The 16,749-nt window shown below is 36.2% G+C and overlaps 2 protein-coding genes across 2 annotated transcripts in view; both read left to right on the top strand.

The window, feature by feature from the left end:
• The first annotated feature begins 750 nt into the window (after nt 1-750).
• On the top strand, nt 751-4,113 carry LOC117240383 (inorganic pyrophosphatase). The gene is made up of 8 exons (XM_033506399.1): nt 751-991; nt 1,848-2,083; nt 2,544-2,630; nt 2,705-2,768; nt 2,839-2,901; nt 2,980-3,193; nt 3,278-3,387; nt 3,643-4,113. Exons 1-8 carry the CDS (start codon nt 799-801, stop codon nt 3,672-3,674), a joined length of 999 nt encoding a protein of 332 aa, XP_033362290.1. The 5' UTR covers nt 751-798; the 3' UTR covers nt 3,675-4,113.
• Nucleotides 4,114-6,499: 2,386 nt separating this feature from the next.
• LOC117240381 (proteoglycan Cow) overlaps nt 6,500-16,749 on the top strand; it is a 243,542-nt gene continuing 233,292 nt past the window's right edge. Inside the window, exon 1 of the mRNA XM_033506397.1 lies at nt 6,500-6,895. Within this exon, the coding sequence (XP_033362288.1) occupies nt 6,794-6,895 (102 nt within the window). The 5' untranslated portion in view covers nt 6,500-6,793. The remainder of the gene's footprint in view (nt 6,896-16,749) is intronic.

Raw genomic sequence — 16,749 nt, 5'->3', positions numbered from 1 at the left:
TACACATACTTACAAAACACTTTAATTCCCAAACTATAATGATAAATAAAAAAGTTTATACTGTTAAATCTGTTCGTATGTTATTGCATGTAGATACATGTGTACGTGACGTGCATTACTTTTGTATCGCCTTGAACGTTTCAATGTTCATAGGAAAACACTGTCATAGTTGATAAATCACTAAGGAGCTTTCGCAATAATAGAGAATGTAGACACGTATGTAAGACATGTATGTTCATAGATACAAAAATGTACAGACGAGGCTGCGGTAACATATTTTTCTGTATTACGATCACCTGCAACCGACCTTTTTTTTGTCATTTTCAATGTTACCGACTGAGCGTAGAATAAGATTCTGACACTGGTGATAGTAGTAGGAATTAAAACTACATTTAAATAGATGATTAAGGGGCGGGATAATCAAAATATCATTGAACTAGGTGCGTTTGTACAGCTATCTATAACAATAAGTATTTTACGTTTAATGCATTAGAGATTATCTATGGACTATGACCACGAAAAATTCATTGATGCTATTCACTACCGATTATCATTATATCTGATTCGCCGTTTAAAAGATCACAGATTGAAATTTCACATCTATTGTAGTCGATATTAATATCAATTTAGAGTGATATATAAGTAAAAAATATACCGCGATATTGTAAAACTTCTATTGAAATTGATCGCTACCATTCCATTGTCTTCGAGGTAAAAAAAATATTTTAGTGATAATAGATTAGCAGAACTTTATCACAAAAGAAATCCTGCTACGTAATATAGACGTTAGATGTCAGGATGTCGTTGATAACGTCGCACGTGTTACGTTGCCGCAGTTTAAATAAACTTGCTACTCCGTTCAGATTAGCAGTGACCGGTACTGTTAGTAAGTCACGACTGTGTTCTCTGTTTGAAAAATACGTAAAGAAAATGTCATACACCACGATCGAAAGGGGTGCACCGAACAGCACTGATTACAGAATATATTTCAGTAAGTATGGAATAACATAACCTTAAAGCTAAACCGTGATCTTTCGACTGTCTCAACGACCGTTAATATGTCGTCATCGGATACTTCACTAAAATTTTTGAACATATCATCGTACGACCTCGTGTTCTTCATAACATGACTCTTATATTTTGTATCATTTTCAACTTGAATATTGAAACTGCATATTTTCACACACTGAGTGTGGAACACGTTTCTTCGAACGTGTGTACATAACATGTTACTTTTTCGTACGCATTTTTTTCATCTTAATGTATGAAAAAACCAATGTTTTTCTGAACGTATTTACATTCTTAGAATAGGAGTTTCGTCATTTCAATAGGAACGAGTTCCGCGTAATATGAACGTGATATTTAGCTTTGGTGAAAGGATCGGATGCTTTCAGTGAGAGAAAAATATTCGGTTTCCTATTTGTCGCATATGTTTATAGTTCATTCCTATTTTTACTAGTGTTATTTCAATTCTATTTGATATTTTGATTATTGAAGGTGATCCGTTTGAAGGTACTTCAAGTTTGAGGTTTGCGCGTTCGTCTTCATTTTTTCAATACGTGTTGCGCAAAAAATTGTACGCTTGTCTATGATTTTTATTTATTATGTTATTACGTATGACGTAATTCCTCTGTTAAAATTGGAAAATCAAGTCTATCATCTTTTAATATCAGTTTAAATTCCCCCAATACTCCCTAGCGCATTTTATTTATATATATCAGATCCTTGTTTCTAAACTTTAATTTTTTTTTACAGTATTTTTTTGAATACTTGCTCTTGTAAAAAGAAAATCAGATTTATGAAGAAATATATTTCTATATACAAGTTATGTGCTATATGTATTATAGGAAATGATACTGGTCCAATTTCACCCATGCATGACATTCCACTTTATGCTGATGAAGCTAATAAAATAGTGAATATGGTTGTTGAGATACCAAGATGGACAAATGCAAAGATGGAGATCAATCTTAAAGAAACATTAAATCCTATCAAGCAAGATGTTAAAAAGGGCAAATTGAGATACGTTGCCAACTGTTTTCCTCATCATGGATACATATGGAACTATGGGGCTTTACCACAGGTAGTTTAATCCTCTGATGAAACTATTATCAAAGTATTAGGTTATCAATATGAGGAATTAGAGTACAAAGAGATTTGTAATTACAATATGATAAAGATGATGCATTTCCCCTTCTGTGACATTCTCTAATGGTTATAAAATGATATCATCAATTTTATTAGCTCTAATCTGAAGTAAAATGAATGATGATTGCGTGGTGTAGACATATATACATTTTTCTATCCATGCACATTCACTCAAGTGTGTGAACAATGTCTTATCATAGCTTATGTAAACTCTTAGTCTGGGTTCAAGACCATATTATCTGTAGTGGTTATTGTACAATGCTCAATTTTTCTCTATTTAGTTTTATATATACTCTCTATTAACTTTTTCTCTTTTATTTAAATATTTTGATAAATAAATTTGTAAGGCATTTTGCAATATAAAGTAGTCACAAGAAATAATGCTTTTTAAACAGACATGGGAAAATCCAGACGTCATGGATAAAGCTACTGAGTGTAAAGGAGATAATGATCCCATTGATGTCCTTGAAATAGGATATAGGGTAAGGAATTTTTCTCAAAAGTCAATTAATGAGAAATTTTACTTTGCACTTAATAAAATGCTTCTTGTCATTAGATTGCCAAAAGAGGAGAGATCTTGAAGGTAAAAATTTTGGGTTGTGTTGCTCTCATTGATGAAGGTGTGTAATATTGAATAAATAATTAAGAATTATTTTTTCAGATATGTTATCTTATTTTTACTAATTTTAGGTGAAACTGATTGGAAGATTATTGTTATCGATGTCAATGACCCCTTGGCAGATCAAATGAATGGTAAGATTAAGATTCTACAGCTGATGATTAGATTAATCATACTCTGATTTATTTAGCAATTTATGATATTTTTTACAGATGTATCTGATATCGAAAAGCTTTATCCTGGTCTAATGAAAGCTACAATTGAATGGTTCAAGATTTATAAGATACCAGATGGTAAACCAGAGAATCAATTTGCATTTAATGGGGAGGCAAAACCAAGAGACTTTGCTTTGCATATAGTAGATGAAGTAAATCAACATTGGCAGAATCTCATTAAACGAGAAGCTCCTGCAGGAGGAATTGCATGGTTTGTAAATTCCCCAAATATTTTATTCGAACAAAAATATTCATTTCAGACATTAAATTACACAAATAAAAACAATTTGCACAGCACTAATACAACCGTGATAGGCAGTCCCTTCAAAATAACTCCAGAGGCTGCAGAAGAAATACTAGAGAAGGCTCCAGGAACATTGGAGGCTCAAGCAATAGATCCGATTGGTAAGTTACAAATATTCGTTTGTTTGTGTCAATTATTTAATTAACTTCAAATAACACGCAGCCTTGATTTATTTACAGTTAATAAATTTTACTTCATTGAACTACTACAACATAAATTATAAACACATTCAAGATATTAATTCTAAAAAAGTTTCGTTATTTACTTATTCTCTATATGTGTTGTTGATTGTTATATGTATTGTATACATTGATATTAAATGATTGCTATTAAAATATTTTGCTATTTGATTTCAGTCGATAAATGGCATTACGTGCATCTTAAGTGAGAGTAAAGGGGTATTCTCACATCAATACATCTGTTGATGCTTACATACACTTGCTTGTTTTTATGGCACATAATGGAATACCGCGTATTGCTCCCACACCATAAGTTGTAATACATTTGATAGTTATAGATAGTATTTAAATGTTATTGCATGTGCTTACAGTACCGAAACAAGTAACTTATACGTGCAGTCAAACATACATATATCTTATTATTTATTTTAATACGTTTGTAATTATCAAATTGGAAAGTATGTGTACAAAGTTCCTTAAGTATTTTTTGTTTTGCATTGAAATATTCTTGTTACTGTACTGTACGTACACATAGATGTAATGGGCAGGAGGAATTAAATATACTCTTGTTAAAGGTTGTGACACTGCTTTTCATAGATATTCAGGAATAAGGTATTCTAAACCAATAAACTTATTTTTCACCCACAATTTGTTATATTACAGGTCCAATGTGATACAATAAATTAGTTTGCGACTTAAATTTCATATTTTCTATGAAAGATCTTAAACCCTGTACACCTATTTCCTACTTCCGAAAATATAAAAAGAAAAAAAAAAAAAGAAAAGAAATGAACAAAGAGACTATATTGTGAAAATTTACATAATTACCTTGAAATCTATACTTAGATTAATAGATTTAAAAAATCGATGACTAATCAGCTGAGTTGGAATTAAATTACTGATATATCTAATAAAGGCACAAATGCTATTAATTATAAAGAGAATCTTACTTATACTGTGTGATCGTGTCGAAGATGCGTGTTTAGTTACTACATTCCGCGATGAAGTAGTCTCTGAGGAGACATTTGAGTCTGTTTCGTAGTATACTAAACATATGAGCCGCGAGGAATATACATCGTTCTGCAGGACACACATCTCCGAACCGGGGAGACGAATTGGCCCTTTGGTACAATAAATTCCTAAGAGAAGCGAGATCTAACATCGAAGTGAGGAATCGAACCATCTCAAATATTAAAAGCAATTTTAAACCAAGTTATCTCATCTATCAATAATACATACAGAATTTCACAATTTTAATATCTAAATCTCTTTAAACTTCTCTAAAGATAAAAAAAAAGATAAAAAATTTCATTAACATTTCATAGAGAAAAATGAATAGGTATAGAATTGTACAATATTATAGTTCTTTGTTATAACTTCAATCTCTTATTCAAAAGTGTTGGTGTAAATGTAAAGAGTATGAAAGATAAGATGGGTAAATAAGCAAGCATATATTGTACTATGGTTATTGTAAACCAAGCCTTATTTCTTCATCGTGAGGGCAAAGTTAAATAAATATCAAAAAGAAATATTAATCAAGTAATATCGTAATCCCGAGATTTCGCTGTAGCAAATAGCGGTTAACGTAGCAAGACAGCCGGAAAGAAGGCAATATTTAACAAATATGTATAAAGTAGCGACCCCTTCGAGTTGGTTTAGTAACATCTCCCCCTTTGTATTTCCCGGTGATGCGATCTATTTTATAGAGATGTCTGCGCGACGTTGTCTTCCTGGTTTCTACTCTCACGGGAAGTGTCCGTGCACTTCCACCCGAGGAAAATAGCTCAGCAGCCAGGGAAGTGGGCGGGGGTTAAGATATAGTCCAGGTTGCACGGTAAGAAAATAGTAAGACAAATTGCCACGACAACTTTTCACTCGAAATACAGGCCTGCTTTTATGTCTCTAAGTACCTTCAAAGAAAGGATGAAACTTAACGAAATGATAGAAAGTACCTGCCACTTGTATCCCGCGTTACTAAAATCTTGAACGTAACTCCAGAAAGTATAGCCACCATAACGTAGATACACACCATTCTACTATTAACTTTCCTTTAAAAGCTCAATAATGGTAACGATTTAATTTTACGGCGTCGATTTTGAGGCGTTTCAGAAATTCGTCACGCGATTTCATTCAATTGACAAATAATTTAACATCTCGACTTTTCATTCCCACCCTTCCGATTCCTTCCCGCCATTTTTTGTATCAGTTCGAACGACAGATGTAATAATCGATGTCAATCATCGTCAAATCTAATTCCTTCCACAAATTGTTTATAACATCTAATTTCAAGCATTAATCTAGAAAGTAATGGAAGTAACTAGATTCATTTATAGCCGGATCATTTATTACGGAACTTTTAATTCCACAATTTTGAAAACGAAAAAGGTGTTTCCATCTTCAGATCATTTTCAGGTAATACGTACATATTCTTTTCTCGCCCTATTACATCTCCATTTCCAAATAATACAACAAAACCCCTAAGGATTTTAGCAAATATCGGTTCGACTCCTATCAAAACACGATACGTCATCGAACGTAATGAAACCTCGAGCAACGAGGTGTCGAGTTAAGGAGATTCTGGTTTAGAATCACTCGTCAAAGAGTCTCTAATCTGATGCGGGTTCAAGAAGAAAGTACATAAGAGGAAAGAAAATAAAAAGAAAGAAAACGGTACAAAGAAAAAAAAAAAAGAAAGAATCTTGCCAGGTCAGTTTGGACGAGTATCCGATGCTGGATGGGGACTGGATTCTTTCTTGGTGCCCTCCTGCCGAATTCCCCGCGCCCTTTTTTTCTCTTGTCAACTCACTGGCGATACCGGCTAGGTGAACCGAGAGAGCAAGTGGAGGTATTGACTGGCGCAGTGTACCACGCGCTCGCGCGAATCTTGCTACCGGAGACTCGCTGAGGTAGACGTAGCTGTACCGTAGCTCGTGGAAAAGGAACAGAGTGAGAAGGGTAGTCCCGCTTATATAGGTAACCGCCCGCAGCCCCCAGCGTCCCTCTCCGACATTCGCCGGAATCCGACCAATAGGCGGCCACGCGTCTGTGGTAGTGCGGCGTCGCCTCAACTCAGCTCGCGCAGTCACAACTCGTTCGACCGTCGAACTGTACGCTTCCGCTTAGCGGGATACACGGGTAACACAGAACGTGTTGGAGTTTACGTGCGCGCCTTTTCAACGTCGTTTTCCTGTCATCGTTTCGCGGACAGATTCTATTGTTCTTAGTTGTCGAATCGTGTGACGGTGCACGTGTTTTGCGGGAATTTGCGCGGCGTCTCCTCGTTTCGTTGGTTCACGGTGGACGGTGCTCTCCCGCGGGATCAAGAGCCATGCGATTTTCCTGGATGTTCGTGGCCACGATGCTACTGGTTCTGGTCAGCGAGGCGAGGTGCAAACGAAAATTCGACGGAGATTTTGAGTTCGCCGAAGAGGTAAGTTCAATCATAGTTATTTACGATTGTACGACGTTTCTTGGTTGCCCTTGTCGCGCAACGACCGCCACCGGCTAGCTGACATGTCACGTCGCGTTTTGGAGATCCGACAAGCGCATTAATACACTGCATAGTGGGCCATATAGCAGTTCTAGTAAATAAATAATGAAATCGATCAGGGGCGTATTCCTGTGCTTCTTATTTGTAACTTATTTATGCGTTTTTGGAGAATATACGGGTGCAAAAATTTACAGAATGCACATGACATTGTCAGTGGACAAAACAAAGTTTTATTTACATTCTATTCTTTTAGTTATGTTCATAGAAATATAAAATTGCATAAACATCCACAGTCTATTACGAAGAACATAGAAAGTGATGTTTATACTTGTGAAAAGTACAATATTCGAAACAAAAATAATTTTATTCAGTAATAGCTTAAATTTATTTTTTACTACTCAATGGAAAAGGCGCGATGGGTTGAAAAACAACCAGTGCTGGTTCTTGTTTCCGTGTAATGATTCGAAACGGAAAAGCATAATCGTGAATCTATTGAGTCTCTGTTGTTTGAATCCGTGTTGCGTGTTGTTTACGCGATATGCTTTGTTTTATTAGTGGAACAGAAGACGCGGTAAAACGATTCTTATTGGAACGCGTCGGTTGGCTGTCGTTCGTTTATCGATAGGACGAAGATCGAACTCGCGATTCTCTAGCGAAGTGGTTATGTTTTTCGCGAAGTTAGTCATAAGATGTAACGGGACAGTTTGAAAAGTTCGATCGAATTTGTTAGTTAGTGTCGCCAAGGATACAATTCCTGTAAAACGACCGTCGAAGGTTGAACACATCGTAAAGCTGTCGCTGAATGAAATAATACGTTGTTTTTGTTTTCATCTCGCGGTTCAGGTATGTCTTATGATTTGTTTTTCAACTCATTATCCATCGAATGTGAATACAATCTTTCGATTCTTAAACCGAGCAAATTTATAACAAGGTATCGAGGATTCAACGAACAGTAAATTGTTTGTTATTTTTCGTTTATATGTATATAAAGACCACAGGTGTAAAATATGATCGTCTTTTAGGGGGGAGCAATTTAAAAATTCAATATGTCGTCAATCAATCTCATCTTCTAATTCGATTCTGGGATTGAATATGTGTTTTTTTTTTTAGCTTTTTGAACATTTCAGAAATATTAATAACATTGCTTGTGCGGATTAATATTGATATAGCTAAACTAACATAAGAATTATAGTAGTATTATTCGTTTCTTACAAAATATTGTGAATTTATCATCTATTCTCAAAGATTTATATCTTTCATTTCATTTCGTTTCATATCGAAATACTTCTCTTTATTTTTTTCGTGCATGGTCTTCACATATTCATAACGAAATATAATTGGCGGCAACCTTCTTTAACAGCGTCCATAAAATACACATTTATAATCGCAGTTCATTAGGTGGCTAGAGAGCACGCAATGCAGCCACTTTTACTTTCACGTAACTGGATCAGTGGTCTAATGCGAGTTATAGGTCCAATTGTTTATTTTTTTCCTGGACCGTGGCGTGGTCGCTTTCTATACGTCCGATCTCGGTTAGATAAACATCATGATAGCAAATAATTATGCATGTATAATATACGCGCGTGCATAAGCACGTACATCTTTCATTACGCATAGTGTTTCCATGGTGCGTGCACCATATGCCATTGAGCACATGTAAATCTTTTAGAGTACTAGCCCGAAGTGTGCTTTCGACTGCAATGCAGTGAGTCGAGTAACAAAGACAAAGAAAGAAACACCGTGTAACTTAGCCCTTGCTACGTCTTTTTTATTTTACGTACGAACGATTGTATCGCTGGCTCGCTAGGCGAGTGACACGTTTTACGAGCTACTTATGAGGATGATAATGTTATAATTATTCGATAATAGAATTATACCGTTTAATGAAAATGTGATAATTCAATGTAGGATTGCTTTAATATATTTCTAGATTGTGAAATCCGAAGCCAATTAATTAAATCGTAAAAGATAGAAAACATTTCCAGCACTAAATAATTGAGTAACCAATAATTCTCTATTTTCAATTTTCTATTGCAAATCAATGTCTGGAGAAGTTCACTTTTTTTACGTTGTATCATATCGCTCTTCTATAGCGAATTGACGTTATCAATGTAGCAAGAAGTTCGTATTGCAACTATAGAATTATTTATACCGTGTAAGGTCAACTATTTTTCACATTTGAGTACCGCCTACGTGCTGCGGAACATTCCATGCAGGATGTATCTTTATCGACGAAGTCCACGTTAGGGATGAACTTAGAACGCCATATTTGATTTTCTACACGTCCAAACAACGAATCCTATCAACGAATCATATATATTCAATTGAAACTTCCTTCTTTCAATATTTCTACGCGATAGAAGCATAAATGCGCCATTTCTGTTGATCATTGCAGGAAATAATATAATGGGATTAAACTGCGCGTTCGGCGAGGTACTTCGAACGTCAACAAATAGGAAAACTTTTTTTGGTTATTTACTCGTATCATATTACGCTGCGTTTTAGGCTCACGCTTCTGGCCTTGGTTTCAAGATGTAAACACTCCAAGACACATGGACACATTCGCAGGATCGTTTCGTGTTGCGCGGCCATCGTTTAATATCCGCAACTCGAAGGAATTGGAAAACAAGGTCAGGAACAGAGACTGCACGTGTGCATTTATCTTTCCGCGGGACTGGGCCAGTTAGCATTATTGTTGTTGAGCCTCGGATCCGAAAAAGGTTCGTTTCATTGCGCGCGCGAGCTTAATATCGCGCGCACTTTAAATTTCTGAAGCGGCATTTTGAACGGCGTGGCTCTGCCCCAATTTTTCCCATTGCTATAACGTTATAACTCTCTGTACCCGGTGCTGGCTGTATGCACCACCCACCGACACTTGACCCTCTTATCTTTTCTTCTTTACAATCCGCATCGCCATTTTTCGACTCGCGAGCAACGCGCGCGCGAACACGCGTCACGCATCGCCTGCCCTCCGTGAGAAACTGTTGAACCACTTACCAATAACGCCTCGCTTTCACGATAATTGCGTTTTTTCCCCCGTTGCTTCCCCCTCGTTACCTCGCGAGCAACTCGCGTTTTCCACGTTAGGCGGGCAAATACTGCATTTCCGTTCGTGGGAATGCTGCAGAATGCTATATAAAGCAGTCGGTTATTAGAGTTAGGTATTTTTTGATTGTTCGAACCTCTCAGAAATCACATCGATCAACTTGCGACTTATTTCTTGTGAATTTCACAATTATTTTATCTAGGAACGTAATTGGTATAGGACTTCTTCAGAAACAACTGATTTATTTCTGTAAATTTATTTATCCTAATTTTTGAAAAGTGTATCAAGCTTCTCTTGCAATTTAGTCTGCAATTTATGAAGTCGATCGATGTGACTTTTGAATGGTTAAATTTACCTTGAGCATTAGGTATTTACTGGAAGGTAAAATTAATTATCTAATGATTTAGGGTAATTAAGGTTGATTGCTTCTGGATTTAAGGTAATTTTGAGAGATACGAATTTCGTTTCTAAATATGTTTCTAAATGTTTCGAAGGTATCGATATTTATTTGTTATGCATAGCTGATTATATTAACTAACGATTTTTATGAACTCGAGCTTCCATAGATTATACTACTAAAATACCTAGACCTATATCTTATAGAAGATGTATTCTCACTTGTATTTTGTTACAAGCGAATTGAATTATTTTCATTAAAATTTTGAGGGATTAAATTTTCACGTAATTGGATGTAAAGTTAAAACTAAATTGCAATAAATATAAAAATAAAAAATTAATATATAAATATAAAAATATAAAATAAATATAAAAATTCTTGAAAAGTGAGTACGTAAAACTAGACCCATCCACTACTTACAGAGCAGAGCACTCTTTGCCAAATTAGTTGTTTGGCTGAATCGCAACAATTTTTTAACGATTCTACCAACACACAGATAGATACAGATATCTATGATCCAGCTAATTATGCTGATACAAATTTCGTTTCTGTTTATTCAGACAATACACTGGCTAAAGCGTAACCGGTTGGAACGGCCCTGGTCTCTAATTAGAAGAAGTCTGTATTTCATCGTGTTTGTCGATTCACTAGCAAGTTTATTCGAGCGATTTTTCCCCCGTCCTTTTTTTTGCTCAGCCAATTTGTATAAATTAACCCTCGTTTTCGTCGACGTTTTTACACGATCAATCCACGATCGTAATTTCTCCGCACGATCGTTTGTTTGCAGTCTCGTTTCGAAAGGGGTGAACATACGAATCGCGTTTTTTTTTTCACACGGTCATCGATTACCAGACTATTAGAAATATACTCGCGAACTTATTCGAGCACTTGCCATAGAAAACACTTATGTCCATTTTATACGTGTTACATAAAAGACATTTACAAATTTCATTAGGATTGTAGTAAGACACCATTGTCATGATTACATTGATCAAATTTTTTGAAACCAATTTGAAAATGCATATAGGAATGGCAAGATATTTATTGCACACATATATTTACCAAAAAATTAGCATACAACGTGAATAGTCATCCGAAGGATACGATGAATGTCGAATATGATCATAATGGATAATTACTTGTTTGAACACTTTTTGATTTTTGCGAAATATATTTGCACCAAATATCGTATAGTTTCTATCTTATATTTTCAGATTTGTTCCAAATTTTATTAATATGTAACCACGGCAGTCGAGTTTCATTACAGTGGTAATGAAATTTCAAAATGCTTCGTACAGCGCGTAATATATTCATAAAAGATTTCTGCAAGTTTCTGCAACCTTCGTCAAGGTTCCGCAACTTGATGATTCAATCAAACATAGTTCTTCTATGATATAATTACGGATACACTCACAGCAATCGCGCAATGAATATTTAAACGATGAATATCTCGCCAAAGAAAATTAAGATTTATCGAACAGAAATATTAAAGACGAATATCGTCTGGAAAGAGACAAACATGAACAAGAGTTTTTATCGCGAGCCTTCAATTTTATCGTTGGCTACGACATGATACGCAGCAGAATCGATCGCGTATCAGAAATGGTAACTTTGCTCTCCGTCCCCCCCTGCTGCTTCGAAGGAACTTCTCGATGCGAATTACGATTATCATTTATTTACCGTGACCGAAGCCAATCGATCAGGCTTGATTCGATAACGATTGCCTCGATATTCCGACGTACTCGAGCGGAAACTTACTTCTCTTTTGTTCTTGCACTCGCAACTTGTCGGACTCGGTTGAAAATGGAAGTAGAATCGAACATCCGGGCGGAATCGCAATTCAATTTTTATTCGCCTCTTTTTGCGGCACTTACATTTTCTTGGCGCTGGAAACAAAAGCTCGGAAGTTTAACACTTGACTGAAAGTGGAGATTAAAAGTCGAGTGAAAATTTCAAGATCCTCTTATCATTATCGTGACATTAACACGTTCTGTATGGACAAGCAAGCGTTTTGGAAAAATGTTAAGTGGAAAGGAAAATGATTGCTACTTGTATTAAAATTTCAGTGTTTTAACTTTTTTTTTTTAGGATTTTTTTCAGGATGTCAGGATTGACACGGGAATTGTAAATCAAGAATTAGGAATTATTAATATAAAATTAATATTTACTGAGAGCGACACACTGTGTATATGCGATAGTTTCTAATTAAGTTCTCGCCATTCGATATCTGTAGTCGAGGTTCGTAATGAACTGCATGATTCAGCATTTCTCAGGAATTTGAAATATCCTGTGTGGACATTTCTTCGTAATTTAGGAAAATACTTATACAACTAGAAGGTTTATCGTTTAAACAAAATCATACAAGATATTTCCAATTATATTAAATATTCATATTTTCCCATTGCGTATGACGATGAACGACAAGTTGAATATTCAGCTAAAAATAAAATATTCCACGTATGGCAAATATTTATTAATTTTCGGTAAATATCTTCCACTTAACTGTTGACATAATTTTAACATACCGTAACACATTATGCCATGAATATCTTCCAAAACAATTTGTACAGTATCTTCACAATTATGCCACCGAGAATAAACAAAATGAAGCACCCTATCAACCGATTACAAACGTACAGAAATATATAGCAAACCAGGAACTGGCGTAAATTAGGGCCTATAAACTATCAATTTCCTTATTTTACAGTAGGTGCTTATGGGAATTGTAGGTTAAAGATAGACGATTGGAATCATGCACGATCCACGTGAACAGGTGTTCCATTATACGAAAGACGGGCGGCAGAAGTCTGCCTTCACCGAGCATGCTACGAAACGACGTTCATTAAAGCCACGTTATTGCGGATCGTGCTACTCCCGTTTTGTAATTTCAATAATCGAGCCGCAGTCTTGTCGCGAACCACAATCTCTCTCTTTCTCTCTCTCTCTTCATCCTCTCTTTGCTTTCTGCTTTCTGCTTTCTCTCTGTTTCTTGGTGGGATGCGGTTTATAGGCACACACACGTATATATCAGACGCTTTTCATCGTATCGAAGAGAAAATCGATTATCCTGTGGCGTAATGGAAAAGAATTTCTCGTATCGATCGTCACGAGGAGAGAGAATACCGTGTGACCTAGTGGCGCGAAGGTAAACGAGCATACCGGTTGCACCCGCTCTTTTTCACGACCTATTGTTCCTCATAAATTACTACTTACCCCAGCCACCCCCTCTCTGGTCGCAGTAGTAATGTCTCTTGTTCCCTTCGTTCATACTTTATGACACGAACAACGCCACCGTCACGAGAACGTAATAATAATAATAATAGATATCGAATGATGCATATTTGATCGAGGCAATTGCAACTTTGCTTCGTTACCATCCTGTAATTCTTCTAGTTTATTTTTATACTTGCAACTCTGCTTTGCATAGGATGTTGTATAACAGTGTTTTGCGTTTGGTGGTTTATGACGAAATATTTGTATTTTTTTCTTTTTTTTTTTTGGAACCATAGAATTTTTCTCTTCAGCGATGATAGGTATCTATCATTCGAATATGTTTCACGTACTTCGAAAAAGCAATTTATTCCATTTACAATTGTTCAATAATTTTTTTCTATACGTATTATTTCACTGCTTAATGGATTGAAGAGATTTGAAGCTTCCTTTGTCCTGAAATGACGAAAGGTTCCATGTTTTCCCTCGTTGTATAATTTCCTCGACACTCAAAATATCTACCGAAAGTTCAACATCTCTACGACTACTAAAATTGATAGCGCGTTCCATCCAGATGAAAGAAGAAGATAATTCCATCGTATAATCTTCCCCGGGCACGATTTCCATAATTACTGTTATTTGCACGTTTATTCAGCCGCGAACCTTGAACTTTCACGGCCGAACAACGTTGGAGAGATTGAAACGTTCCTGTCCGTGGATATTTCCACCCTGCGCAGCAACCCCCGGTGTTCGACTTTGTCACGCGAGTTCTCGTTGCAACGCATACATTTCTCGCATGTTTTCCGCGCTTCTGTCTCTCCCTGTATAGTCACGGACCCACTCGAGATCACTCGATTATCTCCTTTGTCCTGGAAGCTACTCGACCGAGTGTGTTTCGTGTTCCAAGCCCCTTTTCCTTTACAACCCCTCTCGGTTGTCTGCTATTTGAAATCTGAATGGCTATACTATGCGTTAGGTTATCATCGCGCGGTTCGAGGACCCTGTAGTTTCCTATTTATTCTTGTTTCACGTAGTCACGAATTAGAGAAGCGAAGTAGTTTTTATGGATTTATGTATCTTTGTAATTGACTAATCTAGTTAAACGTTATGTTTTATCTTCACGGATTTATTCCTTTAATTAAGTAGGAACAGTTAAATGTTGGGTAATCAAAATAAAATTCAAAGATCGATCATTTTATCTAGTTATGTAATATTTCATTGTGCACGTGGATTATCGTTGGACGCGACAAAGGAAAACTGTGTTTCTGCGGTGGAATTTGATTTTAGATGAAATTTTTATTTTTCCATGCCGGATCAACATTTTTGAAACGATAGTTATATATATATATATATCTCGAGAGGATTGAAGATCATTATGATGCGAGATAAAATTTTATTGAAGTGAAAATTAGAATTTTAATTGCGTTATTTTAACTTCTGAAGGTATCGTTCATTTAGCAGTAAATCATCACGTTTAACAGCCACCAAAAATATCAAGTAAGGTGTAGATTAGATTATTCGTATATTCAAACAACGATCTTTGACATATCTCTTCCAGCACTCCAAATGTCCGACCACTTTTCACGACTATCTCGAGCCCAGAAAACGGCCTTTTCCCTTTTCCCATTGACTAGTCGCTAATCTCTGCTTGACGTAAAATTCCGAGGGTCAGCATCCAGACGCTTCGTTGTTTCATTTGCTTTACTCCAGATAAGAGCAAAGCATACTCCAACGAAGACAAAAAAAGAGAGTCAAAGTAAGGAAAAAAAGAAAAAAAAAATGAAAGAAAAAGAAACGAAGAGGAAAAATTAGAACGGTGGTAGAGGATAGTCCGACAGTTTTACAGGGGTAAAAGGGTCATTAAGAACCCTTTAAAAACTCAATACGCTTTTCATAAATTTCGAAGCATCGCGGCCGCATCCTCGCATCCGCGTAATTCGAATACCGGTTCTGCTGGGTATTTATGACGAACACACACGCTCTTTGAAAACGTGAATACGCCCTTTATAGGTCGTTCCGTTACGCGTACCAAGGTGTTCATAAAGTCGAATTTATTCACGAAGGGAATCAAGCGGCTAGAGAAGCGCGAGATTTTCGTTTTCGACTCTGTTGAAGCGTTAGGGATAGTTAGTTCTAAGCCATTAGTTTATCATATTTACGTGCTTTCTATCTTCGAGTTTTTGATTTTCTATACGCATCTTTCAAATGAACGTTGTTCTAAAAACGTGTTTCAGAATTAAACGTTTTAAAGGTACATACTGACTATTAATTCTTGGCGTATAACGAACATTGTTATCTTTAGATTGATTACATTAAATTGATACATTAATATACATTAAATGGCGTAATAATTAACGGAATTTAAATAGAGATTTCTTTCGTCTATTAAATATCGCTGTTCGGAATTTTGAGTGGCCGTCCGTTTATGGCACGAACAGGCCCATTCCCTTCTTTAGGAAATTCCGAATTATATGTCCTCCCCGAGCTGTAAACCTAATGACTCCGAGGTCAGGTATAAAACCCCGGGAAAGGACTAGTCGGAAGGGCACGAGAGGCAAGCGAAATCCAACGGTTGGTAGAGAGAATCAGCAACGTAGGAGGACAATTCATCATCAGACATCGTACCGGTGAGATACTTCACTCCCAACAAGATCTTACCATCGTCGTGCATAACATCACACTTTACGTTATACAATAAGTGCAGATACAATGCTGGATTACTTCAACACTCGATCTATTAAACCTCCTCCACCTTGAGCGTTAAGTCATTCGAGGTACGCGATATCGACCGATCGGTTTGATCTGACCGGTTGCTCTTTAATCGATAATTGGCAACAATCGCGAAGGGTGAAATATTTCGTATGTTTTATATAGGTAATTGTGCATATTATGTGCGTTCTGTGTATTCTAGTATCTTCAAATTGTTCTATAAGCGTGTAAGAATCCTAGTTGTTGTTTTCGGCTATTGTTGTTATATATTGTTGTTGTATAACAATTGTTTGAAATGAACGATCTATGAGGATGTATCCATAGTGAAAGAGTTAAAGGTTGCGATTACTAAACTTGCGCGAGATGTAACTATCATGAAAGCTTTTATAAACCCCTTAGCGAGGGATAAAGTGGCGCCGAATGCTACGAAAT

The sequence above is a fragment of the Bombus vosnesenskii genome, unplaced genomic scaffold (assembly GCF_011952255.1).
Source record: "Bombus vosnesenskii isolate JDL3184/JDL3185 unplaced genomic scaffold, Bvos_JDL3184-5_v1.1 scf7180000014621, whole genome shotgun sequence".
In the NCBI taxonomy this organism is placed as follows: Eukaryota; Metazoa; Arthropoda; class Insecta; order Hymenoptera; family Apidae; genus Bombus; species Bombus vosnesenskii.
The sequence above is the reverse complement of the archived record's forward strand: the minus strand, read 5'-3'. Positions and strand labels throughout refer to the sequence as shown.